Source organism: Sus scrofa, chromosome 2, assembly GCF_054392235.1.
Source record: "Sus scrofa isolate SSC_HxYL_T2T_F1_AM1 chromosome 2, Sscrofa_HxYL_maternal_Yorkshire_Landrace_v2.0, whole genome shotgun sequence".
Classification (NCBI taxonomy): domain Eukaryota; kingdom Metazoa; phylum Chordata; class Mammalia; order Artiodactyla; family Suidae; genus Sus; species Sus scrofa.
In genome coordinates this window covers 154130467-154153758 of record NC_139384.1, presented here as the reverse complement: position 1 = coordinate 154153758, position 23292 = coordinate 154130467, and the positions used below count along the sequence as shown (strand labels likewise).

General features: G+C 44.2%; 1 protein-coding gene across 3 annotated transcripts in view; it reads right to left on the bottom strand.

The window, feature by feature from the left end:
- Positions 1–23292, bottom strand: part of NDFIP1 (Nedd4 family interacting protein 1) — a 45647-nt gene that overhangs the window by 17557 nt on the left and 4798 nt on the right. For all 3 annotated transcript variants that reach the window (NM_001243361.1, XM_085009542.1, XM_085009541.1), the window contains 1 exon segment: positions 2772–2859. In NM_001243361.1, coding sequence (NP_001230290.1) covers positions 2772–2859 — 88 coding nt within the window.

The window sequence follows — 23292 nt, the reverse complement described above, 5'->3', positions numbered from 1 at the left end:
TCAGGGGTTAAGGAACCTGACTAGGATCCATGAGGTCGCAGGTTCCATCCTTGGCCTTGCTCAGTGGGTTAAGGATCCAGCGTTGCCGTGAGCTGTGGTGTGGGTCACAGACACAGCTCAGATGTGGTGTGGCTGTGGCTGTGGCATAAGTCGGCGGCTACAGCTCCAATTAGACCCCTGGCCTGGGAACCTCCATATGCCGCAGGTGCAGTCCTTAAAAAAAAAAAGACAACAAAAAAGAGATGTTTAAAGATGAACATGAGACGGGGAATGATTTTTAAATTTATCTACTTTTGAATTATTTCAATTCCAGACCCACTTTGCCCTCCCTCCAAGCTCCTTTGAACACTTTTGTGCAGTGCGTGCACAAAAGACAGTCCCTGCTAATAACGGCGTAAGGAAACATTTAAAAATACTCCAGCTGAGTGTGTCCATCTGTACCACAGTCTCCCCTCATTTATAAACATGAAAAAAAACTTGGGGGGAAAAAAGTTAAAATTTATTTCTCACAGATTTCGGCACTTTGATCTTTTCACATTATTTTTCCCAGGTACTGTTTTCTATGACATGCTTAAGGTAACTAGTTCAGTTACAGAACCATTACTTTTTTGTGCTAAACCCTGCATTCCCTCTATTGAATGCTGTGTCTTCACTCTCACTGACTTCTATGAGAACAGAGTCAATATGTATTATCAGAAACGATCAGGAGTTTCCTCATGGCTCAGCAGGTTAAGGATCCATCACTGTCACTGCTGCGGCTCTGGTTACATCTGTGGCGTGGGTTCAATCCCCGGCCTGGGAACTTCCACGTGCCGTGGGTGCAGCCAAAAAAGAAAAGAAAAGACCTACTTACAAATGGATCAAATTTCTACCCAATTAAAAAAAAAAACAACTTAATTTTGAAAAAATTTTTATACCTAATCAAGATTAAAATTTTTCTTTTTTCCTCTTTAGTTAATTTTAATATATTATTGAAATTATCAATCAACAGAATTCACCTCATTAACAGAAAAAAAGTTCTACTGTCATCACATGGGCAGAAAAATCATTGATAAAATTCCAGGAACCAAAGGGATAGTAGCTTCAGCTTTGGTTCTCTCGGCTTCGTCGTAACTGTTTTTGTTACTAATAACAAAAACATTTAGCAAATTAGGAATAAAAGAAAATGATAACTCCTTAATCTTATCACAAATCTCTATAAAAAAACTTTTTGTTTGGTTTTTTGTCTTTTTTTTTTTTTAGGGCTGCACCCACAGCATATGGAAGTTCCCAGGTGAGGGGTGGAATCAGAGCTGCAGCTTCTGGCCTACGCCACACCCACAGCAACACCAGATCCAAGCCATGTCTGCAACCTACACCACAGCTCATGGCAAGGCCAGATCCCTGACCCACCGAGCAAGGCCAGGGATCAAACCAGCATCCTCATGAATACTAGTCAGATTCGTTTCCACTTAGCTACAATGGCAACTTCCATCTATAAAAAATCTTAGTAAATATCATAATTAATAGTAAATTACTAAAGTCTTTCACCCCTAAAATTAGACAGTAAGACAGAAATGCCCACTGTTACCTCTTTTAATCAAATATTATCTTAGAGGTACTACTAGTTGATACAATATGGCAAGGAAAGAAAATACAAGACATAAGGATTGGGATTTCACACTGTGGCTCAGTGGGTTAAGAACCTGACATAATGTCCGTGAGGATGCAGGTTCGATCCTTGGCCTCACTCAGTGGGTTAAGGATCCAGAGTTGCCGCAAGCTTCAGCATGGATGACAGAGGCAGCTTGGACCTGGGTTGCTTGTACCTGTAGCAGATGCCTGCAGCTGCAGCTCCAATTTGACCCCTGGCCCAGGAACTTCCGTATGCCACAGGTATGGCCAAAAAAGAAAGAAAGAAAGAAAAAAAAAAAAAAAAAAGACATAAGGCTTGGAAATTAAGAAATCTATCCTTAATCATGGATGACATGACTACATATGTAGAAAAATCCAAGAGTATCTACAAACTATTAGAATCAATATGTGAACTTAGCAAAGTCTCTGGACTCAAAGTTAATATAAACCATCAATTGTATTTTCATATACCAACAACAAAAATAAAATCATATACGGACCATTTACAATAGCACCAAAACATATCAAATGTCTGGGGATAAATCTAATTAAAAATGTGCAAGATCTCTAAACTGAAACTCACAAAATACTATTGAGAGAAATGAAAGATTTTTTTTTTTTTGCTTGCCCTGCGGCATATGGCGTTCCCAGGCCAGGGGTTGAACTTGCGTCCCAGTGCTCCCAAGATGCTGCTGGATCCCGATGACCCACAACGGGAACTCCAAGAAATGAGAGATTTTAATAAGCGGGAGGGCTATATCACGGTTATACACTGGAAGATGCAATAGTATAAAGATGTTCTTCAAATTGATGCAAAGATTCAGGGCAATTTCAATAGAGTTTCTGTTTCATTCCATCTTACGGAAATTGGCAAGCTGATTCTAAAATGTAAATGAAAAAAACACAAAGCCAAGGAAGTAGCAAAGCCATCGTGGAGAACAAAAAGGCTAAAGGACCAACAGTACCAGACATCAAGATTATAAAGCTCTGAAATTAAGACAGTGGAGCACAAAGATGAATACACAGACCAAAGAACAGAATATTGAGTCCAGAAAACAAATCCACATATAATGAAGCAAACACAAACGCCAGCAAAGACATGCGAGACTTGCTGGTGCACGTCAGTAACCGGGCAGCCGCCCCACCCCGCGACCTACCGGCGCTCTCGGCAGAGATGCTGCTATAAGGCGGCGGAGCGTCCCCTGCAGCCTGCTCCGGCTCTCCAGGCTCTTCTTCATTCTGCAACTAAACAAACATTTCACATCTCAGTGCAAGCATAAAGCCAATTGGGCAGAGGGAAACCTGAAAAGTGCAAGAGCCTTTCTGGAAAGCTGTAAGGCGGGGCGTCTCAAAAGCCTTAAAATGTGCAAATGCTTTACAAAGTTTTCTACTCCCAGGAATTTAGCCTAAGGAAATAATAAGACAGAGGCAAAAAAGACAGATATAAATACTACTGCAGCAAAAACGAGGAACAACCCAAATACCCAGCATACGGAACTTATTAAGTAAGTTACAGCTCATCTCACAAAGGACACTAAGTAACCACAAAAATGAAAACGAAGAAAATTTGATGACTTGAGCAGATAATCGTGCTGTACTGTCACATGAAACAAACTAAACTTACCAAACCATATGAATCATATAATTTGGTTTTGAAAGACAGATAACAGGATGGAAAGGAAGGTACGACAGACACCTACGGTCCACCCCGTTCATCTCAGAAGATGCAATCAGAGGGGGCTTTTCCCTTGTTTCTATGTAGGTTCTAATCTTTTAATTAAAAAAAAAATTTTTTTTCTTTTTCAGCCGCACGCACTGGGGGCATATGGAAGTTCCCAGGCCAGGAATCGAACCCAAGCCATAGCTGTGACCTACACCACAGCTGCAGCAATACCAGGTCCTTAACCCACTGCACCACAGCAGGAACTCCATGTTGCAATTTTTTTCTTTCTTTCCCTTTCCTGGCTGCCCCAGGGCACATGGAGGCCTGGGCCAGGGATCAGATCGGAACCACAGGTGCGACCGAGGCTGTGGCAATGGGGGTCCCTAACCCGCTGAGCTGGGCTGGGGACAGAACTTGTGTTCCGGTGCTGCAGAGACGTCTGCCTCCAATCCTGCTGCGCCACAGCAGGAATGCCCTGCTGTAATGTTTTTAATGAACATTCACCACTTGTGTAGTTTTTTCAGTTAGAAAAACAATTTTAACTTAATAACAATCTGTTAAGACAAAGACAAATCACAACAAAATCAAGGTTTACCATTATATTCAGTTTGGGCCTAGAAATTACGTCTTAAATAATTGAGATATTTACAAAAACCTAAAATTCTACCTAATTCTATATATAACCCCTGTCAACACATCTTCCTCTTCCTTATCTTAGCAACCCCCTCACCGGTTAGATCTACAGCTCTAGTTACTTTAGATAAGGCACACTGAAAGTGCCTTAAATTAAATCTGAACCACCTCAGTCTCCAATCTCCATGCCACTCAAAATCAGAAGCCAGGAGTTCCCTCCATGGCTCAGCAGAAACAAACCTAACTAGCTCCATGAGGACACAGGTTTGATCCCTGTCCCCGCTCAGTGGGTTAAGGATCCGGGATTGCTGTGAGCTGTGGCATAGGTCACAGACGTGGCTCAGATCCTGCATTGCTGTGGCTGTGGCGTAGGCTGGCAGCTACAGCTCCTGTTCAACCCCTAGCCTGGGAACCTCCATATGCTGCAGGTATGGCCCTAAAAAGACAAATAATAATAAAATTTTTTAAATCTTAAAAAAAAAAAATCAAACTTTTTTTTTGGCCACGCCTGCAGCATGTAGAAGTTTCCAGGCCAGGGATCAAACCCACGCCATAGCAGCAACCTGAGCTGCTGTAGTGATAGTGCCAGATCTTTAATCTGCTGTACCACAAAGGAATTCCCCAACAAACTTTTCTGATTAATACCACAAAGCATTTAATTTCAAATGAATTCTTCTGCCAAATTTTCATCAACATCTACCATCTGGGCATTTTTTTTTTGAACCCTAGAAATTTAATGTTAAACTTAAGGCATTCCCAAAATAACTAAGACGAATTTTCCCTTCAAAGGACGACAGATGGGCAAAATAGCTACAGTAAAGCCAAGTGTTCCTGGGAGACCCAATCAGTCAACTACTTAAACAGAGTTCCTGGGGCCAGGTTCACCTGAAGTACTTTTAACATGAACTGTAGCTTGTTAGGCGGGGTCTTTATCCTCAGCCCACTCTCACCGAACCACTCTTGTGCCCTGGGAACGTGGCGCAATGCAGCACAAAAGCAGCACAAGCAAAAGCAGAAACAGATTTTCCAAGAATGTTGCCTTAATTTACTGAAGCCAGTCATGTTCCTCTGCTTGTGCAGGTTTTAGAAAGAAAGCAAGACAAGGCTGAGAAATCAAGAAAAAAAAAAAAAAAGAGTTTTAATGCTTCTATCTGCAAGACAGGTCGCCTGTCTCCTAGCAACCTGGAAATGTGAAATCTCATCATCCCACACCAGGGTAACAGATAATGGAGCAATGAAATCCGAATGGTCTCAGAAACCCCCATTTTCTCTTTGATGATGGAAAAAGAAACATTTCCAGGTGAAGGTTTTTGCTCCATTAAAATCTGCCTCTTCAGAACCATGTACTAGTATTACTTCTTTCTTTTTTTTTTTTCTTTTTTTTTTTTCTTTTTTTGAGGGCTACGCCGCCGGCATATGGAAGTTCCCAGGCTAGGGGTCGAATCAGAGCCACAGATGCCGGCCTACACCACAGTCACAACATCAGATCTGAGCTGCATCTGCAACCTACAGCACAGCTCATGGCAACGCTGGATCCCTAACCCACTGAGTGAGGCCAGGGATCGAACTCGCCACCTCATGTACTAGTCAGATTCGTTTCTGCTGCACCACAATGGGTACTCCTACTAGCAGTATTTCTAACTGAAAAAAGACAACCAACAAAAAACAGCCACTGTGATCATGGAGGCGTCACATACCGGGAGGGTCCCAGGACTTCACTGTACACGGCTGCCAACTCTGACTTGTTTTCTATAATCTGGTGAGAAGTTTTGGCTCCGTCAAGAAAGGTGTGTGAAATAAAACACAAAGACATGGAAAGCAAAGAGGCAGTTACCTCCACAAGGTATTTAGTGACCACCACCTGGGTGAATAATGACTTGGGAAGCCCCGAATACACATCTTTTCAAACTCCAGGGCATCTGGAGGTCCCGTCGTGGCGCAGTGGTTCACGAATCCGACGAGGAACCATGAGGTTGTGGGGTCGATCCCTGGCCTCGCTCAGTGGGTTAAGGATACGGCGTTGCCGTGAGCTGTGGTGTAGGTCGCAGATGCGGCTGGGATCCCGCATTGCTGTGGCTGTGGTGTAGGCTGGTGGCTACAGCTCCGATTCGACCCCTAGCCTGGGAACCTCCATATACCGTAGGGGCAGCCCTAGAAAAGGCAGAGAGACAAAAAAAAAGAAAAGAAAAAAAAACCTCCAGGGCCTCTGTTGCCATTAATCTGGCTTTGCCAGCCAAAAAGCCAGACATTCACCATAAGAGGGGTGTCGGGGGCACAGATATGCGCGTTAGAACAAAAGTGGGCCTTCTCTAAGATGATGGAATCAGTACCCTGGTTCCAAGTTTTATGGTTAAGGTGCTCCTTCACTGTTCTTGGGAATCTTTCCCGGGCAGCCCCTCTCCCAAAGCGAAGGAAACAGGCGTCGCTGTCACTGTGGGGCTGGCATTGGGAAGAGGGTCTCTTCTTGCGAGTGGGTCAGTGGGAGCCTGAGGCCACCCACCTCGTACAGACTGCCGTGTGCAGGGGATGCCGAAAGGCAAGTCTGCAAGGGTGGAACTTTCTGCTCTCTGCTGTATGCTGAGCTGTTTGCAGGGGGGTCGGGGGTGGGCTTGACTGTGTAATTATGACAGATGATAAAAACCTCTGGATTCTTTTCTGTCGCTTAATTCTTTTCAACAACTCTGATCCATTTTACTTACCTCCAAATAAGATTTAAAGTGCGGCTCTTCCAAACAGAATTATACAATTACCTATACGTGCCACATCAAGGACTGCGCGGAGCTTAGTACAAAACTGTCCCCACTGCGGACAAAGAAATCAATCATGGGACCGTTCAGCCGGCCTTTGCCTCTGCCGCACCCCAGCCAAGGCCCTCGCTCCCACCTTCCAGATTCCCAGCACTCCTCCGATACGCTGAGCAAAGCAGACTCTGCCAGGGCTCCCAGAAGAACCCTAAAACTCCACCACGTTCCCACTTTAATAGGCATCACCAGCTGCTATGGTCCTTCTTAGCCTTGATCACGCCCAACATTTAAAAAAAAAATATTTACCTACAAAGAGGGGCCACTAATGTCTTGTCGTCAAGATTTAGCCTGTGAAATAAGCACCCCTCAAAGAAAAGATGGTTTTCCTTCTTACTACCTTCCTCTGTATCCTCCCGGTACCGGTGCTGTGAGAAATAAACACATGGTCTTTTAGCTAGACGACCCCATCTACCCAGAAATCACACCCAGCTCCAGTTCCAGTACAAGCAAACGCAAAATAACAAGTGTAAAGACACTCATACTCTGATCTGAGCGGCCACCCCGCTCAGAAGGTTCCCTCACTGCCTCCCCGAAGCAGCTCTAGAGATGATCTCCGATTTAGAAACGAGCTGTGGAGTTCCCGTCGTGGCGCAGTGGTTCATGAATCCGACGAGGAACCATGAGGTTGCGGGTTTGGTCCCTGCCCTTGCTCAGTGGGTTAACGATCTGGCGATGCGGCGTTGCCGTGAGCTGTGGTGTAGGTCACAGACGCGGCTCGGATCCCGCGTTGCTGTGCCTGTGGCGTAGGCTGGCAGCTACAGCTCCGATTGGACCCCTGGCCTGGGAACCTCCATATGCCACAGGAGCGGCCCAAGAAATAGCAAAAAGACAAAAAAAAAAAAAAAAAAAAGAAAAAGAAACGAGCTGTTTTTAAGCAACAGAAGAGCCAGGGCCAGGACTGGGCCTACGCAAGGACCCGCAGTTACAACTGTACAGAACAGCAGTACCTAAGAGCACTTAAAAACTGTTCTTGAAAAGATGGGGGGAAAAAAGGGGAGTTCCCATTGTGGCTCAGTGGTTAATGACCCCGACTAGCATTCATGAGGACTCAGTTCAATCCCTGGCCTCACTCAGTGGGTTGAGGATCCAGCACTACCGTGAGCTGTGGTGTAGGTTGCAGATGTGGCTCAGATCCCGTGTTGCTGTGGTTGTGGTGTAGGCCGGCAGCTGCAACTCTGATTCGACCCCTAGCCTGGGAACCTCCATATGCCACGGGTATGGCCCTAAAAAGACATAAAGACTTCCCCCCACAAAAAAGTCCAAAAATCCTAAACAACACAGAAAAAAACAAACCAAAAACCCATAAGCCCACTAGAAGAGGTATCAAAATATACCTCATAATTCATACAAATACAAACATGTGGAAAATAATGCTGAACTACCCAATAAATCCATAAAGTTACCCGTATTTGCACCATTCATTGTTTTCTTCTTGGTAGAGTCGAGTCCTGCTTAAACAGCAAGAAAATTCTTTTAAGTTTTAAATCCCTTCTTTAAGTTATTAACAATTAGGCTCAGAAAATCCGAAACTGTAGCTTTAAATGCTATTTACCACTTCTAATTTTAGAGTTAATTTCTAAAACTTTCACCTTTAAATGCAATTTTTAAACCTCTCATTACCAACCCATGACCTCTTCACACACTTTAAATTCCACCAAACGAGACAGTATAATTACCAGACAGTAAACAAGCACGTTCCTTCAGGTAAACAACTGAGTTGGCTATTTCACTCTGTTGTTCAGAAACAGCCAGCGTTCGTAAGGACTATAAACACTTTACTACTGTATAGAGACAAGAGTTTTATTTATGTTTTTCAAATGTGTAAATGTTTTCCTTTTATGGCCGCACCTGCAGCACATGAAGTTCTCGGACCAGGGGCTGAACTGAAGCTGCCGCTGTGGCCTACGCCACAGTCATGGCAACACCAGATCTGAGCCGCATCTGTGACCTATCCTGCAGCTTGCAGCGACGCTGGATCCTTAACCCACTGAGCGAGGCCAAGGATCGAACCCACTACCTCACAGAGACAATGCTGGGTCCTTAAGCTGCTGAGCCCCAGTGAGACATCCTCAGGTTCTTTTTCAATCGGAACCTGAGTGACGTGCAGTATCATGTTTGTTTCAGACGCACATCGAAGTACCTCCACATTCATCTGCATTTTGAAACAACCGCCACAGGATCCAGTTACCATCGGTCTCCATACAGAGCTGGGGCGCCACTACCGACTGTGCTCCCTATACTGTGCCATACACCCCCGGGGGTTTCTTCTAACTGCAACTGTCCCCTCGGAATCCCCTTCACCTACTTCTCCGGCCCCCCAAACTACCTTTCCTCGAGCAACCACCAGTTTTGTTTTTCTGTCTGTGAGTACAGACTAGAGTTTTGGTTTTTCGGGTATTTTTAGGGCCTCACCTGTGGCCTATGGGGGTTCCCAGGCTAGGGGTCCAATTGGAGCTGCAGCTGCCAGCCTACCCCACAGCCACAGCCAGCGCCAGATCCCAGCCACATCTGCGACCCCCACCGCAGCTCAGGGCAACGCTGGACACTTAACCCACCAATCGGGGCCAGCGATCGAACCCACGTCATGGGTACTAGTCGGAATCGTTATAGAAGGAACTCTGGGACTGCAGATTTTTAATGGTACAGCAAACTGACTCCAAATTGTGCTGGGCCCACCACCGCCAAACCCTTTACATTCAAGAATGGCTCTCTATTAAATCACTATTAATTAGGGGATGACATTTAAATAAGGTAAATAATTTTAACATTGAGAAATACCTATACTTTTAATAGATATTTCTCCAAAGAAGATATACAAAAGATGTTATCTCCAGAGCTTAAATAAGGAATATGTATTTGTGAATGAATAAAAATAGTAAAGAAAAATAACACACTGAATTGCAAACTAATTGTGGTTTTAAAAAATTCCTTAATATTCTCTTTTCCTAAAGAGTAAAACACTACTAGGATGAAGAAATTAAAAGACAGTTTAACAAAGACATCTATTTTAAGAGCTGCAAATAAACTTCGTTTTTTCTACTTTAAGAGTTTACCTAGGAGTTCCCGTCGCGGCTCAGTGGTTAACAAATCCAACTAGGAACCACGGGGTTGCAGGTTCGATCCCTGGCCTCGCTCAGTGGGTTAAGGATCCAGTGTTGCCGTGAGGTGTGCTGTAGGTCACAGACGCGGCTTGGATCCCGAGTTGCTCTGGCTGTGGTGTGGACCAGCAGCTACAGCTCCGATTGGACCCCTAGCCTGAGAACCTCCATAGGCCTCGGGAGAGGCCCTAGAAAAGGCAAAAAGACAAAAAAAAACAACAAAAAGAGTTTACCTAAAGATAACTTTAAATGCAAATCTCTTAATAGCAACATGAAAACACAATTAAAAATCAAAATGCGAGTTCCCGTCGTGGCGCAGTGGTTAACGAATCCGACTAGGAACCATGAGGTTGCGGGTTCGATCCCTGCCCTTGCTCAGTGGGTTAACGATCCGGCGTTGCCGTGAGCTGTGGTGTAGGTTGCAGACGCGGCTCGGATCCTGCGTTGCTGTGGCTCTGGCGTAGGCCGGTGGCTACAGCTCCGATTCAACCCCTAGCCTGGGAACCTCCATATGCCGCGGGAGCGGCCCAAGAAATAGCAACAACAACAACAAAAAGACAAAAGGACAAAAAGACAAAAAAAAAAAAAAAAAAAAAAAAAAAAAAAAAAAAAAAAAATCAAAATGCCTCAAAGCAAAGTCATCAGAAAAATGCTTTAAAAAGGCAGTAACCGTTGAAAAGAATACCACAGTAAATTCCCTTAGAAAGGCCATCAGTTTGCAAAGCTTTCTGTTTAAAGATTGTTGTGGTTATCACAGTCAACAACATAAATACAATTGATGGATACAATTTGGTTTGGAGAGAGAGAAAATATTCTAACTCAGCATTTATGTCGGTCCTTAGAAAAATGACAGCAAATGCTGCCAGCTATGATGACCAGCTTGAGGTCTCGTCTTTTACTCACCTGAGGTCCAAGTAACGAGTGAAGGCAAACCGTCCAGAGAGAAAAGACGAAAGCAAGACAGCAGCCACTCATCTCCACCTTCGACTCTCCTAAGAAGCCAAGGCACTGGGAGAAATTACCCCTCCTCCATGGAGGCACTAACCAGCCATTGGCAAGTAGTGGCCCTGTGAGATTTGGGGCTGGCACCAGAAAAATATCATCAACCTGCCAAGCCCTGGGATCCACATCTTACATCCAAATATTTTCACCCCTGATGGCTTCACCCAGACACTGTCGCATAAATGGGGCCCAGTGTTTTCTGGCACCCATCTTCAGCAAAATCTACAGCCAAGAACCTTGCAGGTTGGTGATAAGTGCCCCTCACCCTTGCCATGCCTCATGCCTTTCTAAAGATTGAGGAAACAAGAAGGAATAATCAGAGTTTGCAAACAGTAGAAAGTCTCTCTGGCCCTGAACACAGTATCTTTGAAGAAGGAGCATCTAACTGTGTATTAAGCAATGCCTGTTCTGCGTCGTACCTCTCCTCCACCTTCTGGTTTGGCAGGAACACTCAGCCTCAGTTCAGAGCTCCAGAACCTACCAGGGGAGGAGTTAAAAGGTCCTACCAAGGACAAGCTGGACTGGAGACGAGGCACCTAGCTGGTCCCCCTCGCCTTCAGCAAGACCGTTCATCTTTTGTTCACAGAATCAAAAATACGAAGAGTCCCTGGACCAGATCCACTGTTAAGTAATTTATATAAAATTTAGTCCATATAAGCAGTAACTATTATTTGTGTTTTAAAATCCCTACATGGTGTCGTCTTCTAAGACATGTGAAAGCTCTAAAATATCACCACGGAAGCAAAAATGAACTCCTAATTATTTACCACTGAAAATGCTGCAGTAAGTTGGGAAAAAAAAAAATTGTCCCAACAGAACACAGACTACATTTGGCATCTATTCAAGGGTTCTTTCAGATTTCAAGAACAATTTTAAAAAATTACTTGTTCCTATTTCGATAAACTCACAATAGAACTGAAGGGATTCTGGACGTGGCATACAGAGTATTTTTGCCTCCATTACAATTTCAAATGCATATACACACACTAATACACACAGACACGTGTGTGTGCACATGCGTGTGTAGAGATATAAGGATACGCATTTAGGATACATATTTAGGATACATATAAAGCAAACATAAACATACATACATGTCTTTCCTAAAATCCTAACTGGTACAACAATGACATCATGCAATATTAAAATTATAAAAGAAGTCAACCCTTTTAAATCAGTCCAATGCCAAGTCATGAAACTACATGCCTATCTGGCAATATACTGAAGTGAGTAGGATTTGTGCCGCTTTCCTGAAAAACAGCTGTGCTGCCGAAAGCGCACTTACAGGCCAACGTTATTAACAGAGGCAGGTGCCTTCCGGGGCAGAATGAGATGGACACGGTCGTGACCTGGGCTCCCACTGTCTCCGCTGCCTTTTCTCCGCCGTGGCCCACGAGACCCTTCCTCGTGGAGAGTCTCAAATCTGAATTATTTCATTCCATGCAGCTTCACCAGGCGCTATTACAGGCAAGGGTCAACACCAATTTTTGACTATTTTTCCTTTCACGCTCCCCGATGAACACTTCCGCTTGTTCATTAATTTGCTAAAAAGACGGGTTGCTATTTTAACATAAGTAATAGTTTTTCACATGTATTTCCTACCTGTGGTCAGCTTGGTGTGTGGGTCATCACAAGAGATGGCATGTGTTCATCGACCATTTGCTGCAAAAGCAGGACAGACCTGCCTACAGTTCTTCCAAAGTAAACGATCCACCTCTTCCCTACCATCAGCTTTTGTGCACATGAGGCCATGAAGCTGTGCACCCGCATCTGCTTCGCAAACTAAGAACTTCTATTCATTCAAAAGACACCATGGGAGTTCCTGTCATGGCTCAGTGGTGAACGAATCCGACTAGAAACCATGAGGTTGCAGGTTCGATCCCTGGCCTTGCTCAGTGGGTTAAGGATCCGGCGTTGCCGTGAGCTGTGGTGTAGGTTGCAGACGTGGCTCAGATCTGGCGTGGCTGTGGCTGTGGCGTAGGCTGGCGGCTCCAGCTCCAATTAGACCCTTAGCCTGGGAACCTCCATATGCCGCGGTAGTGGCTCAAAGAAATAGCAAAAAGACCAAAAAAAAAAAAAAAAAAAAACTTCTAAAAATCCATACGAAAAAGGAAACCAACCATCTTAAAAATGGGCAAAAGTCTGGAATAGACAGTTCATAAAAGAAGTTATCCAAATGGCTGATAAACCTCTAAAAAGGTGCTCCATTTCATCAATCATCACAGGAATACGAACTAAAACCACAAGATAATGGTTAAAATAAAAAAGCAGAGGAGTTTCCGTCACGGCTCAGCGGTAACAAACCCAAAGAGTATCCACGAGGATGCGGGTTCGATCCCTGGCCTTGTTCCATTCGGTGGGTTAAGGATCCGGCGTTGCTGTGAGCTGTGGTGTAGGTCTCAAACGCAGCTCAGATCTGGCTTCAAATCATCCCCTAGCCTGGGAACCTCCATATGCCGCGGGTGTGGCCCTAAAAGACAATCAATCAATCAATCAATAAGCAAGCAGAAAATATCAAATGTTGTTGAGGGTATAAAACAACCAGAACTCTCAAAATGAAAATGTCAATGTGTACAACCACTTTAGAAAACTATTTAATAGCAAAAAAAAAAAGAAAACAAAATCTAAAAAAATCTATTAGAGATAGAAATTATCTATTATCAAAGATATGACCCAGCAATTCTACTCTAATTACAGAAACACACACGTTCACCAAAAGATAGACCAGGATGTTCAAAGAAACCCTACTCATAAAACTGGAAACTACTCCAACGCCCATCCAGAGCAGAATTATATGACCTTCATGCAATGGAATATTATACAGCCATGTAAATGAATAAACTATAACAACGCACCATAGCATAGGGTAGTCTCATGATGTCCGACAAGAGAAGCCAAGACACAAGAATATTCATTGTACATTTATGTAAAGATTAAAACCAGGCAAACCTAATCTGCCAATCGAGGGGTTGTCCTGGGTAGGGGCAACTGTGAGGGCACCTGCAGGGAGATTCTGCAGTGCTGGTAACGTGGCTGCTTGATCTGGGTACCAGTCAATGGGCATGTTCATCTTGGGAAAGTCAAAGAGCTATGCATTTAGGCTTTGTGCATGTTTCAATAACGTAAATCACACTCCTAACAAGTCCAGAAGAGGAGGAGAGGAGAAAGGGAGATGAGGTGGCTGAAACCCAGTCACCCTAAAACTGACTTCCCCTGCCCAGTGTATCATTTACTCTCGCTCCACTTGATTCCATTTCCTGTCCTGCCCCTGTTCCTCTCAGGACTGGGGAGTACCAAAGAAAAGGGGGGGGGGATGGAACCAGGAAGGACCCTGCAGGGCCTTCTCAGGTACAAAAGCTTCTCCATGTCCCCCATTTGCTGTTTGCAGACAAAAATAAGCTTTCATCTCCTGGGCCTTGCCCCGTTTCAAAGAGCAAACTCACGCAGTTAATGATCTAGACAACAGAGTCACAGGACTCCTAGTTCCTTCTGAAGGCGTACAGACAACGATCTGATGCTTATCTTTGAGTGGTTCTGCAGAAACGAAGACACCCTCCCCACACCACCCCCAGCCCCCGCCCCCCAGTGGAGGACAGGAGACCACAGACAGGCTGAAACCAGAAGGCTGAGATTCCCAAAATACCGCTTGGCTACCTCACCATCAATCAGAAGAAGGTCTAGGAGCTAATCACACACCCTGCGACCCTCTTTCCTAATACTTTAAAAACCCTTGCTGAAAGCCATCAAGGACTTTGGGTCTTTTGAGCATGAGCTGCTGGTTCTCCTTGCTTGGCCGCCTACCAATAAACGCTTACTTTGCTGCAAACACCCGTTGTCAGAATCCGGCTTTCTGCACCTCAGGCACCCAGCCCTTATTCGGTTAACCATGCAGACTGTGTGCCCTCTGCCGACTGGGACCTTCACGGCGTCTACTGCAGCACCCACCCCCGCACCTACCAGTGAGTGGCACAGCACGGCTACCTCATTAGTATGTGTGGACTAAAGCAGGCGTGCAGATGCAGCTCCAACAAAAACCCACCTGAGAAAAAGGCAGCTACCTATAAAGTCATCTTAACAGCTCCCATTTATCTAAAGTATTCAGCCCAAATGTAAGGCTAGCTATGGCCATGCCAATGACTGCTCTACCTGCGCAAGGGACAGTGACGATGGCTCCAGGAGGGATTACAGCAGGTGGCATCCCCATCACCAGCTAGCACAAGAAACACATAAAACATGGGGAGAACAGAGGAGACACAGGGCTTAACACACAACAACGAAGGCAGGAGCGGCACTGTGGCTCAGTGGGTTAAGAACCAGACAGAGTGTCCATGAGGATGTGGGTTCGATGCCTAGTCTCACGCAGTGGGTTAAGGATCAGGCGTTGCTGCAAGCTGCCCTGTGGGTTGTTGCTGTGTTGCCCGGCTGAGCGCAAGTGTCACCTTCTCAGAAGCTTCTCAGAAGTCTCTAGAACCAGGCCATCTCTTCCATCTCCAAATGATGCCTTTTATCTACGATCTCACTCACGGAACTAATACAATTAAGACTACAGCAAGACCTAACACCCTCCCAGGGACTGGAGTTACTCGACAGGTATTTAGTGAGTAGTCAAAACGGGCCTAAAATTGCGCTGGGTACTACCCGGAAAGGAAGGAAGCAAAAAAGGAAGGAGGACGAGAAGGAAAGAGAGCAAAGCAGAGGTCCGCGGGGGCTTCGTACGCTTTTAGTGAGGAAGGCCCGGGCCCCACGCATGTGCATCCTACCGCATTTGAACATGTCAGTTGGCACTTCATCAGTGGCTCATTAATTCAATTACAAACGGCTCTTAAGATGAAAAGCCTTCGACGAATGGTAGCTTGACATTCTTAAAACCAAGACAGAAATTTTGGAGGAAAAAAGCTCTATCTTCTATACATAGTCTGATACAAGCGACAACACAGACACAGTAAAAGCACAGAGGGGTTTTTTTTTCCAAGACTCATTTCTTCCTGATGACAAAATTCTTCTTTTCACAAGGAGAAAATGTGACAAAAACAGAGCGCAGAAAATAAAAAACCACCATAATCCCATCTTCCGAATATCCTTCCAGCCTTTTAGCGGGAACACAAATAAGCGTGTAAGCTCTTCCTCTCACTGCATGGCCAAATTTTCCTTCACCGTTAAATGCTCCTTTGTCGTATCACTGCAGTATCTGAAAGGCAGCCTATGTTTTTTACAAGGGGAAAAAGTTCACTTCTCAGAAATAACTACAGAGTTAACTAGGTACAGCTAAATAATACTTAAAGCAACCTGGGAATTCCCGTTGTGGCTCGGTGGGTTAAGAACCTGACTAGTAGTCATGAGGATGTGGGTTTGATCCCTGGCCTCGTTCAGTGGGTTAAAGCTCCACGGATGCGGCAAGCTGTGGTGTAGGTGGCAGATGTGGCTCAGATCCCTCACTGCTGTGGCTGTGATGTAGGCCGGCGGCTGCAACTCCCGTTCAACCCCTAACCTGGGAACTTCCATATGCCACAGATGCAGCCCCAAAAAGACACCCCCCCCAAAAAAAGAAAAAAGATGATCTGCCAAGAGAAATAAAAAACCAGTGTTAGAATATATAAATATTTTCACTGAAATGTTAAGTCCTAAATTTAAAATGGCATTTGGATCATATTAAATCTAAATTACACATAGGAAATAAAAAGCTATTTTAACCTTCCAAACAGTGGAAAAGCTAATATAATAAGCCAGTGATTACCCTTCATGCCTGGCATCATCTGCCTTTTCTTCCCGTCAACTCAGCTGGTCACTTTGGCCAGAGGGGAACGAAGACGAGATGGCGAGAAAGCTCACAACCTTACTTAACTGTGATCACCTCGGAACATATATTAAGTACATACAATCTAAAATAGCATATCTGGGAGTTCCTGTCGTGGCTCAGCGGAAACGATCTGACTAGCATCCATGAGAACGCAGGTTCGATCCCTGGCCTCGCTCAGTGGGTTAAGGACCTGGTGTTTCCATGAGCCGTGGTTTTGGTCGCAGATGCGGCTCAGATCTCGCATGGCTGTGGCTGTGGTGTGGGCCGGCAGCTGTAGCTCCAATTCAACCCCTAGCCTGGGAACCTCCATATGCCATGGGCGTGGCCCTAAAAAGACAAAAAAAAAAAAAAAAAAAAATTATATCTGAAAAGACAATTCAACTTCACATGGACAAACATGTGGAAAAGAATGTCCTATCAATGCCATCAATGACACCTAAGATCGCCGAGGCTGCAGATAACCCTCAAATCATTTACTTATGCTGGTTCTCTAATAACATAAGCAGATTTTCCAATCTTCTGAAAATGCAACTACTAAAAGTAAAAAATAAGATTAGAAATCAAGAGCCAGTTGCTTTTTTCTTTTTTTTTTTTTTTTGTCTTTTCTAGGGCCGCACCCAGGCTAAGGCTCCACTTGGAGCTGTAGCTGCCGGCCTACACCCACAATATTACTATTATTATTATTATTATTATTATTATTATTATTATTTTGGTCTTTTTAGGGTCACGCCTGCAGGGTATTTAAGTTACCAGGCGAGCCACAGCAATGCCAGATCCAGATCTGATCCGACCTACGCTGCAGCTCACAGCAACTCCAGATCCTTAACCCACGGAGCAAGGCCAGAGATGGAACTGGCATCTGCATGGACACTAGTCAGGTTCTTAGCCCACTGAGCCGCAACAGGAACTCCAAAAATAAGTATTCGTCATGGAAGAAACGTTCTAAATCAGTAGAACAGTGTCTCTTTGGATCTAAGCCACTGGCTTCTACACACAAAAACAATCAATTGTAAAGCTGGAAGGGGGGAAGGATTTAATCTAACCATTCATTTTACCAAAGAAGAAAACAACGCTAGAAAGAGATAAAAGTTCTAGCCCACGGTCATAGGATAAGTACTTCTTTACGGCAGAAGGCAGACAATACATGAAAGTAGATGGTTTGGTTTTTTGTTTTGTTTTGTTTTGTTTTTGTCTTTTTGCTATTTCTTGGGCCGCTCCCACGGCATATGGAGGTTCCCAGGCTAGAGGTCCAATCGGAGCTGTAGCCACCGGCCTACGCCAGAGCCACAGCAACGCGGGATCCGAGCCGCATCTGCAACCTACACCACAGCTCACGGCAACGCCAGATCCTTAACCCACTGAGCAAGGGCAGGGACCGAACCCGCAACCTCATGGTTCCTAGTCGGATTCGTTAACCACTGCGCCTCGACGGGAACTCCTAGATGGGTTTTTGTTTGTTTTTGGTCTCTCTGCCTTTCCTAGGGCCGCTCCCGCAGCATATCGAGGTTTCCAGGCTAGGGGTCCAATCGGAGCTGTAGCTGCTGGCCTACTCCAGAGCCACAGCCACAGAAACGAAGGATCCGAGCCTTGTCTGCAACCTGGCCTTTTTGGTTCTCTGCATCAGTCTCTACTTAGCCGCGGTCCAAGGTGAGCCTTCCAGGCACTAACACGCGTGTGCAGGCTTCAAAAAATGGTTCTTATCACAAAGTCACATGAAAAGTTTGGACGCTTATGCCATAAAGCTCCTAAAATGACAGCTTCAAAATACCAAGAACACTAAAGTCCTCATCACCCAATCTATAAAATTGCACCTCAATTTTAAAAGGCAAAACAATTTTATTTACAAAAATTTAATAAAAAAATAAAAACCGCAAAAGAAGTACTACATTCTATAGAGAAAAGAATTGTTGTAGTTTAAAGGACTTGAATTTTACCTGTAGGGCTTTCAATTTTTATAGGATTGTGTTCATTGTGAATCAAACCTTAATGTTTTTGATGCACGCGGGCATCAAATACTTACATGGGTGTTCTACTATTCCTGCCACTTTCTCTAAGCTTGAAACTGTTTCTAAAAAATACTTTTTTTAAAACAATTTTTTAAAAGAAGGAAAACATGATCATTAGTAGAAAATTTGGCAAATAAGACAGGGAAATCACTCTTACCATGTTTCTTTAAAAGTACTATTTAAGAAACAAAAACCAAATCCCAAAAAAGGCACTATGCATTTGTCAAAACCTGTAGAGCTTTACCGCACACTGAGTGAACTTTAAGGTACGTGAAATTTAAAAAAAAAAAAAAAAAAAACAGAACATTTCAATGCTGGTGGTTCCCAGGATGATACGCAGAATGTGACACAACGATTGATGTTATAAATTTATGAAACTTCACTGAAGGGACGAGGACTTGAGGAACTGGAAACAGGCAGAGTCTGGGAGACTAAAGGCAAGAGAAACGAACCAAAGGCCTTCGGGTGGTAAAACTGTTGCCCACGGGGCTGTGAGACAACAATTCTGAAGTCAGATTAAGTAAAGGGACGGCAGGTGGGAGGCGCCCGGGTTCCCACTGGCGGCGCCAAAGTGTGAAGGTGAGAGGGGCGGAGGCTGGAGGGAGCCCCGCAGTCACAGATTAAGTCAGGCTGGTGAACACAAGTGGTTGTGGCGATGCTCGCACGCATCCGTTTCTTGATTTCATCAGCTTAGAAGGCCTAGAAGCAAGGACACACCAGCAGCAAAGAACACAGGTCTGGGTTTCTAATATCACTCTCGTGCACAAGGAATCAGGGCTCCTTGCAGAACGGCTGGCTCTAGGATGGCACAGAAAGTATGCAAGATGAGCCTGGGTCCCAAAAAGAAAAACATTTTTCTGTCTTTTTTTTTTTTTTTGTGGTTTTTTCTTTTGGGGCCGCACTCATAACCTATGGAAGCTCCCAGACTAGGGGTCCGACTTACACCACAGCCATGGCAACACAGGATCTGAGCATTGTCTGCAGCCAACAGTACGGCTCACGGCAATGCCAGGTCTCTGACCCACTGAGTGAGGCCAGGGATTGAACCTCGCAGATACAAGTCGGATTCGTTTCCAGTGCATCACATCGGGAACTCCCCCAAAAGTAAAAACGTTTTAAAAAATCCACAAAACTGGAGCTCTGACAGAGGGATACAAGTATGAACAGAAAGAACTCCCAGTGGCCAAAGCTGGAACAATCTGAGCAACAAAATAAAGTAGTACTGACCCAAAGAATAAAATAAATGAGTCCATACTGGTATCACTGAATAAATTAATAGAGAGGAGACAAATGCACATACAGAAAACTCCAAGTAATTTGTGTGGACAGCTGAGAGGGTGGAGCTTAACTCCCCAGTCCTTAAGCGTGGCTGTGCACAGCGACCAGCGACCTCCCTCTACGAAGCACAGTACAAAACGGTGGCCAAAAAAATCCTTTTACAGCAGAAAGATGTGGCAAACACGTCTCCAGCCAGATGATCCAAATGGACATCAAAAGGGCTGTCACGGCGTCAGCATGTGCTCCTGACGTGATGTGATGAAAACGGCCCTTCACTCCCCAAACCCACGAGCCCAGTCCAATTATGAGAAAAGCATCTGACAAATCCCAATTAAGGGACAGTCTACAAACACCTGACTAATATACTCCTCAAAGCCGCCAAGGTCACCAAAAACAAGGGAAACACGGGAAAGGGGCACAGCCAAGAGGAGCCTAGGGACACCTGATGACCAAACGTAATGCGGACACCGCACAGGACCCTGGAACAGAAGACAAAGCCGTCGATAAAAGCTGAAAACCCGAATCCAGTGCAGACTTTGGTTAATAATAACATAGCAATACTGGTTCACTAAGTGTCACAAATGTACCCTACTAACTTAAGGTGTTAAGGGGACTTGGGGGACAGAAACGACAGCCTTCGAAGTTCCTGAAAATCCAAAAATGTTACAGAAAGTAAAGTTTATTTTTAAACACTGAAGTTTTAACTTTTTTTTTTTTTTTTTAAGGAGAAGAAAAAAGGCTGAAGAATACACACCAAACTTAAGGAATACACACCTCTGGGGAGAGACTGGAAGAGAAAGGAAATTATGTTTCCCTCTGCAAAGTTACTGTTTGACTCCAGTATATAAAGCATGTATCTGTGTGCTATGTTATAACAAGAAATATTTAATGTTTAACTGCCACGTGAGCATGGAATAATAAATAAAATGAAAGTGCTGTTAACACAGAAACCCTAAACCTTTGTATTTCTATTCACAAACTATCCAATCACCAAGAAGACCTCCAAGGCACATTCAAGTCTCTGATTAACTACTAACTGATACTGCAATACACGAATTTATTTATTTATTTTTGTCTTTTTAGGGCCGTGCAGAGATTCCCAGGTTAGGGGTCGAATTGGAGCTACAGCTGCCAGGCTACGCCACAGCCACAGCCACTGCCAGATCTGAACTGGGTCTGCAACCTACACCACAGCTCAGGGCACCACTGGATCCTTAACCCACTGAGCAAGGCCAGGGATCAAACCCATGTCTTCACGGATATTGGTGGGGTTTGTTACCACTGAGCCATGACAGGAACGCCACAATACATGAATTAAAAAGAAAAACTGTTGGAGTTCCCTTGTGGCCTGGTGGTAAAAGACTCAGTGTTGTCACTGCAGTGGATTGGGTTTGATCCCTGGCCCTGGGAACTTCTGCAAAAAAAAAAAAAAAAAAAAAAAGAATACAGTTTCGCTAAACAGATGTATGTGTTCAAAGATGACGTGAGAATAAAGTATTAAGAAAGCAAAGTAATTACTTTAAAGCCCTAAGAACGAAAAAAAAACAAAAAAAAAAAAAAAAGAGGATGTCACTTGGATTTCTTCCAAGTCTTTTTTTTTTTTTAAGGAATACAAAATCACTCTCACAGTAGGATTTATTTTATAATCTAGTTTACCATAGAGTAATGTAATATAATTGGTGTCTAGGATAAGTAATTTGAAGCTGTGTACAGGCAAACCAGTGAGGGGCATCAGTTTAGATGAGGTCAGGGTTTCCTAGAGCACCTCACCCAGAGGAAGTCAGAAACAAAGCACAGCGGCAGATCTGTGCGCAATATCCTGGCTCCACACCTTAACAAACCATCCAAGTGCTCTCAGGACAAATGCCTCCGGCAGTAACAGCCAATACCATTATCTTTTAGAATGATACAAAGAAGTATCTCTGGATGAAAGGACAGGCCGTCTAGTATTTGCTCCAAAATAATGGTAGGGATTATAAATAAAAAGATTGGCTATTTTTGAACCTTAGTGATGGGTGTATAAGATTTATGACATTATATTTTTATATATGTTTGAAATTTTCATAGTGAAAAGTTGAAAAGGTAAATAAATATTAAGAAATCAGGAGTTCCCGTCGTGGCGCAGTGGTTAACGAATCCGACTAGGAACCATGAGGTTGTGGGTTCAATCCCTGGCCTCGCTCTGTGGGTTAAGGTTCCGGCGCTGCCGTGAGCTGTGGTGTAGGTCGCAGACGCAGCTCAGATCCCGCGTTGCTGTGGCTCCGATTCCACCCCTAGCCTGGGAACCTCCATATGCCATAGGAGCGGCCCTAGAAAAGGCAAAAAGACAAAAAAAAAAAAAAAGAAGACGTAGTATATACACAAAATGACTTGGCCATAAAAAAAAACAAAATACTGTCATTTGCAGCAAGTGGATGGACCTAGAGAATATTATGCTTAGGAGATAAATCAAAGACCAATAGCATATATCACGCATATGCAGAATCTAAAAAATAATACAAATGAATGTATACACAAAACAAAGAGACTCACAGATAGAGAAAACAAACTCATGGTTACCAAGGGGTAAGAGGGCGGGGGAAGGAGGAAGGGACAAACTAGGGGTAGGGGATTAAGAGATACAAGCCACTGTATATAAAGTAGATAAACAACGAGGATACACATACACAACGAAGTATAACCATGATTCTGTAAGAATCTATAATGGAGTATAATCTGCAAAAATACTAAATCATTACATGCTGGACACATGAAACACAATATTGTAAATCAACTATACTATAATTTTACAGAGAGAGAAATTACTCCTACAACTCGACCAAAAGCAAACAACCCAAATCAAAACTTGGCACAGGACTTGAATGCATATTTCTCTAACAATATACAAACAGCCAAGAAGCACACAAAAAGATGCTCAATATCACTGATTGTTAGAAAATGCAAACCAAAACCATAATGAGGTGCCAGTTCACACCCATTGAGATGGTTTTATCAAAGACACAAATACAGGAGCGTTCCCGTCATGGCGCAGTGGTTAACGAATCCAACTAGGAACCATGAGGTTGCGGGTTCGATCCCTGGCCTTGCGCAATGGGTTGAGGATCTGGCGTTGCCGTAAGCTGTGGTGTGGGTCACAGACGAGGCTTGGATCCCAAGTTGCTGCAGCCGTGGCATAGGGCAGCAGCTACAGCTCCGATTAGACCCCTAACCTGGGAACCTCCATATGCCGCAGGGGTGGCCCTAGAAAAGGCAAAAAGACAAAAAAAAAAAAAAAAAAAAAAAAAAAAAAGACACAAACACAGGAGTTCTCTTGTGGCACAGGGGGTTACTGCAGTGGCTGGGTTGCTGCTTGGGCATGCTTTTGATCCCTCGCCTGGGAACTTCTTCGTGATAAGGG